The sequence below is a fragment of the Furipterus horrens genome, unplaced genomic scaffold (genome assembly GCF_987537825.1).
Source record: "Furipterus horrens unplaced genomic scaffold, mFurHor1.1.pri manual_scaffold_3, whole genome shotgun sequence".
Taxonomy (NCBI): Eukaryota; Metazoa; Chordata; class Mammalia; order Chiroptera; family Furipteridae; genus Furipterus; species Furipterus horrens.
This window is the reverse complement of record NW_028327173.1, coordinates 31,652,099-31,660,841: the sequence shown is the minus strand read 5'-3', so window position 1 is coordinate 31,660,841 and position 8,743 is coordinate 31,652,099. Positions and strand designations below refer to the sequence as shown.

The 8,743-nt window shown below is 55.6% G+C and overlaps 1 protein-coding gene across 1 annotated transcript; it reads left to right on the top strand.

Annotated features, from left to right (window-relative positions):
* Positions 1-1,194: 1,194 nt before the first annotated feature.
* On the top strand, positions 1,195-4,077 carry KNCN (kinocilin). The gene is made up of 4 exons (XM_090271609.1): positions 1,195-1,339; positions 2,332-2,400; positions 3,087-3,161; positions 3,998-4,077. The coding sequence occupies exons 1-4, from the start codon at positions 1,195-1,197 to the stop codon at positions 4,075-4,077; spliced, it is 369 nt and encodes a 122-aa protein (XP_090127735.1).
* The last annotated feature ends 4,666 nt before the right edge of the window (positions 4,078-8,743 follow it).

Below are 8,743 nucleotides of genomic sequence, written 5' to 3'. Positions count from 1 at the left end.
GAGAAGCTCTGGCCAGAGGTCAGAAGGCACCGGCCATGTTCTAGTCTCCCCACCCAGGCCACAGACATCCAGCCCCCGCCTAGTCTGATTCTAATTTCAATTCCTTTCCCAGCCCTAGCCCGTAGGTGTTTCCTCCTCCCCCATTGCCCCTACCACTGCTCTTCTCTGTCGGTCCCAGCCAGGGTTCCCAGAAAGCTAGAAGGGGTCACGCTCTCAGCCCAAGGAAAAATAAAGGGGAGTGGATGCCAAGTCTAACTAAGGAGAAAGAGGGATCTCAAACTAGGACTCCTCAGCTCTGCCTAGGAGCTAGAGGTTATGGGATGAGGGGCAAGGGCAGGAGGGGCAGGGGTACAGAGTAGATCTGAAGGGACAACTCTCCTTCTACTCCTATCCTAGTCACTGTTCCTATCTCTTGAGTGTCCTCCAGGTCTCTTTCCATCGCTGTCTCCCAGTCCCCAAGCAGAGGCCCCAGGGATACCTGCAAGCCAAAGGGACAGCAGAGTGGGCCCTGAGCATGTGGCCAGGGCACCTCCTCACATCCCTGGCTGCTGAACCTCACGTGAAGCCAGTAGCTCAGTGGAACCTGGGCTGCCTGCCCTAGTGGGCCTCTGGGACCCAGGCAGTCGCTCACATTGCAACCTCATGAATAACTCAGCACCTCTCTGCTGCCTGCGTCTCAGAGGAGCCTGGCCCCTGGGCCAGCCTCCCCCACAGCTTTAAACTTTAATAGCCCAAGGCTCAGTGGCAGCTGAGCAGGCTCCAGGGAGCTGGGGCAGGATGTCCCAGGCAGGGGAGCTTAGGCTGAGCTCTCCCAAGAGGAGGCTGGCAGTAGAGGACCCTATGGGGCAGGCCTAGCTCTCCAGAACTCTGGCAGCCACTGCCAGATGTGACCAGAAAGGAGTCCCAGAAGTGGTCCCCAGCTTCAGGGGCCTTTAGGGGAGGAATAGTGAGGTGGGGTGACTTGAAAGAGATCTTAGGTCAAGGTGGTAGGAGTTGGGGCAACCGAGGAAAGTTGTGGGGTAGAGTTGCAGATTAATCTAAGGGTTATAAGCCCAGAATCTTACTGCCCAGGAACTCCCACCCTGAACGTGAAACTCCAACAAGGGACAACCAAGAGACCAAGAGACCAAGACCTTCAGGACTTTTCCGGGGACAGGACCCACTGGCAGGACACGGCACCCTGGGTAGGCCTGCATGGACGTCCCCATCAGAGACTTCAACTGCCTGCAGCTGGCCTGTGTGGCCCTGGGCCTGTTGGCCGGCATCATCATCATCGGCGTCTCCGTGTCCAAAGCTGCAGCTGCTCTGGGCGGTATCTTTATTGGCGCCGCTGGTCTGGGTGAGCAGGTGCTGGGCTCAGTCAGGGAGCAGGGACATGGTCAGGTGAACAGGAGATGGAGGGAAGGACTGAGACAACAGGATCTGGTTGGGAAGTGTGGAAGCTAGAGGTGTGAGCAAGGGAGAGTTGTGGGGTACAGGGAGGGAGAGGAAGGCTGGGGTGAGGTTCCCTCCATGGAGTGTCAGAGCAAGGAGATGGGAAAGAGGGAACCGGCTGCCATACTCCCCTCTGGCTGCTCCCCCGATGGCTCTCCAGTCTCAGGCCTGGACTCTCGGGTTTGTGTGGGGATTCATAAGCCTGTTGGGGGTGGGTTGATAGGAACAGGTAAAAGGGGACAGGCTTTCCAGTGGACCTTCCTTGAGCCAAGACAGGATGCAGATCAGACTAAGGACATGTCTCAGCAACAGATCTGTTTCTCCAGGCATCTGTCCATCTGCCTATCTGGGCCAGTCCACTGATGTCCCCACAGTGATGCTGAGTAGCATCCCTCACCCCACTCCACCACCCTGGGCTGAAAACAGAACCAGAAGCACTGGGCTTGTAGGCTCTGGGCATCCGTAGCTGCAAACACCAGCCACAGGCCACAGACACTTGATCTGGGGAGGAAGTGGGAATGGGCAAGACATGGAGAGGATCATGCTAAGGACCACCCCCACCCCATCCCAGTTCTACCCTGGAGGCCCTGGAAGAGGGTTGGGCAGGGAAGAGTTGGTGGTGGTGGTGGCAGCTGGGCCCGTTTCCAGCTGGCTGTGTGGAGCCTGTAGCCTCTTCCCCAGAGAGGCACTGCTCTCTGCCCCTCCCTGGTGCACACACTCACAGGTTCACATTTGCACACCCACAGTCCCAGCCTGCACACTGGTGCTCCTCCATGCATGTTCAACATCATCCTCATAAATCACCCCCAGGCTCAGCCCCCCCCCCCCCAGCTTCATGCAGCTTGCACCCACCGGGAACCTCTGCATCACAGAGCCCCTCTGTGTCTCTCACCCCAGGGCTTCTCCTCTTGGCCTACCCCTACCTGAAGGCTCGGTTCAACCTGGACCGCATCCTGCCTAATATAGGTGAGTCTTCTCCCTGCCCCCTGCAGTGTCTGCCGAAGACCATGTGAGACCCTTTGTGTATAAATCTGGGGCCCACTGTGTGGGGGAGCAGTGCCCACATATGTGTCTGCTCCTGGCTGTGTGTGTTGGAGTTGCTGTGTGTGTGTGTGTGTGTGTGTGTGTGTGTGTGTTTGGGTATGTGGTGCAGGCATTGCTATGACTACAGTACAGCAGACTCTAGCCTGCCACAAAAGTGCCTGAACCAGCTCAGAGCACTTAAAACTCCCATCTCCCCTGACAGATTTTCCATCTCCCCCAAACCTCCAAGGTCTCCAGATCACCCTACTGCGTCTCTGAGCCACCAGAAACCTATCTCCCTCAAGATGTTAGGGCCCTTGTATAGCTCCCTGCTTCCTCTCACCTCCCACACACATGCTCCCATGTCCATCAATTGCATGGAGCTTTGCATATCCCCAGTTCTCCCCAGGACCCCCATCTCCTTAAAAAAATTGCCATCTTCTCTGTCAAGGGCCCGTTTATTTCCACCCCTTCCTGCCCCTCCCCCAACACATACACCACCCAGATCATGTGGGAGACCTGAACAAATGCAGTGGAGCAAAGCCAGCAGCAGGAATGAAGATTAGACTGCAAGAAGGACTTGACTTAAGAGTGGTTTAGTGACCAGTTGGGGTAATCTCATCTTGCAGGGAGCCTGAGAGTCCACCCCCATCCAGGGCCAGATGCTGGGGAGGGAAGATCCAACGCCAATGGGAATAAAGAGGGTAAGTTCCAGAAATTCCAGAATCCATCTTCCCCCTTCCTTCTCTGGCTGAACAGCTTTGTGTATCCCAGTTGCAGAAGGGACCACCCCAGTCTCAGAGAGCTTGCAGAGTTGGGTAGTTCTTCCATGTGTTCAGTCAAAACCCTTCTTGCTGCAAGCTGTGCTGACCTCTTCTGACCTCTTGTGTGTCCTCAGGGCCTCTTTGTCCTGCCCAGCATGGACACCTGGGCAGAAGGCACCTACCTGCTCTTTCCCTACCCCTCCATCCTATATCCCAGTTTATTTCTCACTCTTCTCTCCCACTGTGGAATCCAACTCTCTGAGCTGGTACCTGAAACTGGGCACCTTCTTCTTGCCGCATCCCCACACACCGGAAGATTCGAGGGCAGGAGTTTCTCAAAGACGGCCCCAGTGCAGTGTCTGCTGCCAGCAGTGGGATGCCTAATCTCAGCAAAAGGTCCCATGCCAGACCATGTTCCAAGCACTTTACACAACTAATCCATCCCATTCTCAGAACAACCATATGAGAAAGGCACTATAATCAGCCCCACTTCATATATGGAGCACAGAGAAATGAAGTGACGCAGCTTGGAAATAGTGGGGCCAGAACTGAGACCAGGGAGTCAGCCCCAGAGTGCTGCCTCTAACCCTCCTACCAGGCTGCTGTCCTCTTGAAGGGCCATTCTGACCATCCATACCTCTGGAAACAGGGCCCAAACTGCCTCTTGGGACTCTCCTCTCTCACTAGTCTATTTCACTCAGCTCCAGGGTTCTTCTAGGTTGCTCTGACCCAGAAATCCATCTACTCAGGCAGCCCTGTCCTGGTCTCTTCCCCAGGAATCCGCAGCAGCCTGTCCACCGTGAGCAGAACCTTGGAGAAGCTGAAGCCAGGGGGCCGGGGGACTGGGGAGGGCTGAGGCAGGGGCTGAGGGGCTGCCTCCTGCCCTGCCCTTCTTTCCTGCCCGCCATCCTGATCTCAAAGCCCTCCTGGGTCCAAACCAGAGATGAACGAAGCCCTGGAGACGCCAGACCTGCATTCACCTGGCAAACGCTCTTGGCAACAGAATCCACAGAGTGGGGGGTTGGGGGTCTAAAGCAAGGTGTCACTGGAAGCCCTAAGTGGCAGGGGGGCTTGTTTCAGGCTCTTGACCTGGATTTGCTCTCTGGACTGCAGCTCAGTTTCCTTCCCCTTTTGATCTACTGATTGGCTTCTCTGGAATTTAGGGCCCAAGGATACCCCACCCCAGTCTCTTGCTCCAGCCTGGCCACAGAAGTGAACCCCAGGCCCACAGGAACCACAGACAGGGTCCTGGTTCAGCCCCCAAGGTCTGGCCCTGGTCCCCTAGGGCTCACCAGCTTGATAGAAGGGCTGGTTCAGATTCTTCTGGGGATATCAAAACTCAGGGACCTTAGCAGCAGCGAACCAGTTGGGAGGAAATCCTAAACAAAGTGGTCACTGCCATGACAGGAGGCTTCCTAGAGGAGGTGGCTCCTGAGCTGAGTCATCCCCTGAGGCTCTTGGTATTTGACTCCAGACAAGATCTCCAGCCTTCCTTCTTCTCCCCCACCCTCTCCCTGCTCCTGAAAAATATAAACACATTCCAGTCTCCAAGCCTTGGTTTATGTTCTCCTGGAGATCCCCCTGGTCCTCTCTGTCTATCAAAACCTCCACCTTTAAAGGCCTAGTTCCAAGAATCCCCTTAACGATAGTATCTTCCTGCTCCTCTTCCACCAGCCTGTGTCTCCTTCTCTCAACAGTCTCCAGGCAGGTTGAAGTCTTCTTTTTCACAAAACAATTATTAATCCTATTTAAACCTACTTTATGTTGCCCTTTTCCAGTCACCATCAGGGCACACAGTAGGTACTTAAAAAATGTTAATGGCTTAAATTTAATGGAAAAAAATTCCCCAGGTTATCTCTAGAGAACCACCTCAAGGCCCCATGTACCCATGGGTTTGGGCTGAGGCAGACCTGGCCCAGGTGTGTGTGGCTCTACAGAGAACATCAGTCCTCCCTCCACACCACTCTTCATACACCTGTATATTTGTGATCTCTAGAGACATCTGCTCCTTGTGGCCTTTGTCCTAGTTTGGTGAGAAGAAGACAAAGCTAGGAAGAGTCTCATTCTCGAATGATCAGTGCAGGTGGCCCCTCCTCCCTGAAGCGTCCCCTGATTTCACTGTGCTCCCGCTGCCCCAGGGCTCCATCCATCACAGCCCACATCACTCTGAGTGGCCCTTGTCTATTTCCCCCTCTTGAGAGTAGGGGCAGAGGGCTGGGCATACAGAAGATATACCCGTGGATGTTGGAAAACCCAACCAAAAGAGGGAGACACCATCTCACTGTGCAGGTGGGAAAGCTGTGACCCTGCAGGAAAAGGACTCAAGACCCACGGTGAGAGATTGTGGAGCCATGTCTTGCACCCAAGTCTTCTCTCTCTCCCCATCCAAGGCCCTACCCTCTGTGATTCTCTGCACAGACCCCAGGGATCAACTCCCTGACTGTGGAGGGACAGACTTCCATAAAGGGGCTCAATTTCGCTTATTCTGGCTGGTTGTGGAGCATTTGGTTCTTCAAGCCTGATGGGAGTCAGCTCCTGTCCTTGCACTTTCCCCTCCTCCTCCTTCCTGCCTGCTCCTAGCCCTTCTCCTTCCCTTCATCCTTTCCTTCAACCTCATTATCATCAACAATAACCAGGCCTGGTGGCCCTTTCTTGATCATAAGTAACCCTTCCTCCTGTCTATCTTCAATCCTTACCTGCATCACCCCCAAAAAGATGACCAAGGGTGGAGAGGGTGAAAGTGGGGCAAGGGGAGTCTGAGCTGTCGGGAAGGTGGTCTCCCACCCTGGCCCAGCATCAATCAGTCTTTCTCAGCCTTGCTCTCCCCAAGGCAGGTCTATGGGAGCCCCGAAGGCTGACAGGGCAAGGCACAGAGCGGTGTTGGGGATCAGAGTGGAATAAATGAAGGAATGAGCACATACAAAGGCAAGAGCTATCTCCACAGAGAGGAGCTGGGTGGGCTTCAAAGGACCCATGAAACTGGGTGGAAGCTCTTGAACCCTGCCTCTGGTTCCTCTCTCTTCCCTCCTGCCATGGGCTCCTTGGGAACTCCTTCCCTTCAGTGCAGATGAATGTCCAGATACCCCCTCCCCAAGTGTATCTCCACTCTGGGTACCCTACCCCCTCAACCTGGTCACAGGAGCTGTCCGTGAGGAGACATGTGCCTTCTCCACATCCATGCTTTGGGAAAAGGTGAGGTTGGGCCAAGGAGTCAGTGGTGGTGTGGTGGGTAGCATTAAGGAGAAATGCCCCCTCACCTCTGGGCAGCTCCTGAACACTCCAATATTTAAGCACAGGGGTGGGTGTTGTGAACAGGCTCAGGTCATGGGACCCTGCCCTGCCAGCAGTCTGTACAGTAAACGAAATCTGTTCTATCCACTAGCCTGTTCTTTCTTTTCTTAGTTTTAAAAGATTTTATTTGTTTATTTCTAAAGAGAGGGGAAAGGAGGGAAAAAGAGAGGGAGAGAAACATTGATGTGCGAAGCATTAATCGACAGTCTCTAGCACACGCTGAACTGGGGACCCACTGCAACCCAGGCCTTGGCCCTGACCAGAATCGAACAGGTGACCCCAGATTCGCAGGCTAGTGCTCAATCCACTGAGCCACTCCTGCCAGGGCCAATATCCTGTTCTGACCTGAACTGTGGTGTGCCCTGCAGGCCTCTGGCTGGCTGAAGAGAACACAGCCAAAGCCGGAGAGTGCTCGGTCCCGGCAGCCCACATCCCTGTTGGGCCACCCTGAGTCACTGACTGGGCTTCGGATGAAGTCAGGGGAGGAGATTCACATCCTGGTTCTGCCCCCAGGGGCCCTCTGCCTCAGTTTTCCCATCTGCAGATGGAGGATAAGAACAGCACCACCCTCACAGGGCCTCTGTCAGGATAGAGGGTGCCTGGCACCTGTCCACGTCAGAGACGGTTTATGAATGGGTGGGTGAAAGAATGAAGGGGGAGGTTGGCAGGCTCTTCCAGCTGGAAAGTCGTCACCTCTGACGCCCACCCAGTCCTCTCTAACACAGCCCCGGCGGGTGGGCCTTGAGCCCGGCACTGCCTCCCCATCCTTCAACCCCAAGGGGTCCTTCCCAATCCCACCAGGAGACAGCGCTCCTTAAGGGGCTCGTGGCCACGCCCCTTTCCAGGGGCCGGATTGGTGGAGGGTGATTGGGGTAGGGTGAGAACAAGCACCATCCCTGGAAAAATCTCCGGTTCCCACAGCTCCGACCCCACCCCCTCCAGGAAAGGTCGGGAATCCGTCTGAGGCTGAAGACAGGGCGACCTGCACCCCTCGCTGGAGAGTGAGTGGCAGGGTGTCTACCGCGGACTCGGAAAAGTCCAGACCCCAGCACGTGGGCAAGCTGGGGGTTCTCCACAGGGGGCTTGAAACGCGCCAAATCGAAGAGGGAGGGGACCAGGGCGACGCAGAGCGGGGAATCAGGACACTCCGAGAGATCAGATCGCCGCTCCTCCTGGGGTCAGAGGGGAGCCGAAGGACACGCTGGAATCCGCAGGACCGGCCGCCGCCCACCGCTCGCGCGCGGTCCTCCCGGCCTGTGGCCACCAGGGACTGCTCCCAGGGGTCCCCAGCGCTCCTGCCAACCCGCCGAGCCCCGGATCTCCGAGCAGCCAGGCAGGTGAGTGAGGGAGACCAACCTGCTAACCCACCCCATCCCAAGTCTGCGCTGCCCGCCGCCTCCCGGGTCTCGGGATCCCTCCATCCTGCTGGCCCTGGGTGCTCAGCGGGCCACCCACCAGCTCAGGCAAGTGAAAGCCACGAGTTGGAGGAGGCTGGAGGAGGGCAAGGAGATGAGAGGAGCGAGGAGAAGGAGAGGACAGTGAGGAGGGGATGCTTTAAGAAACGGAGGAGATACTCCATCCAGCCCAAAATCCCAGGGTAACCGAGTAGTACCTAGACAAGCGGTCAGGAACCTGTAGCCTTGAGACAGAGTCTTGGAAAAGAGATGAAAAAAAAATTTTTTTAAGCCCTGGCTGGTGTGGCTCGGTGGATTGAGCGCTGGCCTGGGAACCCGGGTTGCTGGTTCGGTTCCTGGTGGAGGCGCATGCCTGGGTTGCAGGCTGGATCCCCGGTTGGGGGCGTGTGGGAGGCGACCATGCATTGATGTTTCTCTCCTTCTCTTTCTCCCTCCCTTCCTCTCTCTCTGAAAATAAGTAAAATCTTTTTTTTTTATTTAAATTTTTTTAAGAAGAAAGGAAAAATATACAAGGAAACAGAAAGGGAGACACACAGCACAGAATGGCTGCCTTGGGCCCCCTCTGCTCTACCTTGATCTCCCCCTTTTTAGTTCAGTAAGAATCTGCCCTAGAATCCACCTTCAGTCCCCACCCAGCTGCCAACTACACCATCCCGGGCCCGAAGTGAGGAGGGAATGAGAGAGAAGTTGGAACAGAGTGACTTCAAAAACCATGAGAAAGGTGAAGCCAGAAGGATGGGAGCCGCATCAGAGGCCCCTCTGACCAATCAGTCCCTTCACCATTTGTTAAGGCAACATTCCCTGGACCCCCGGGAG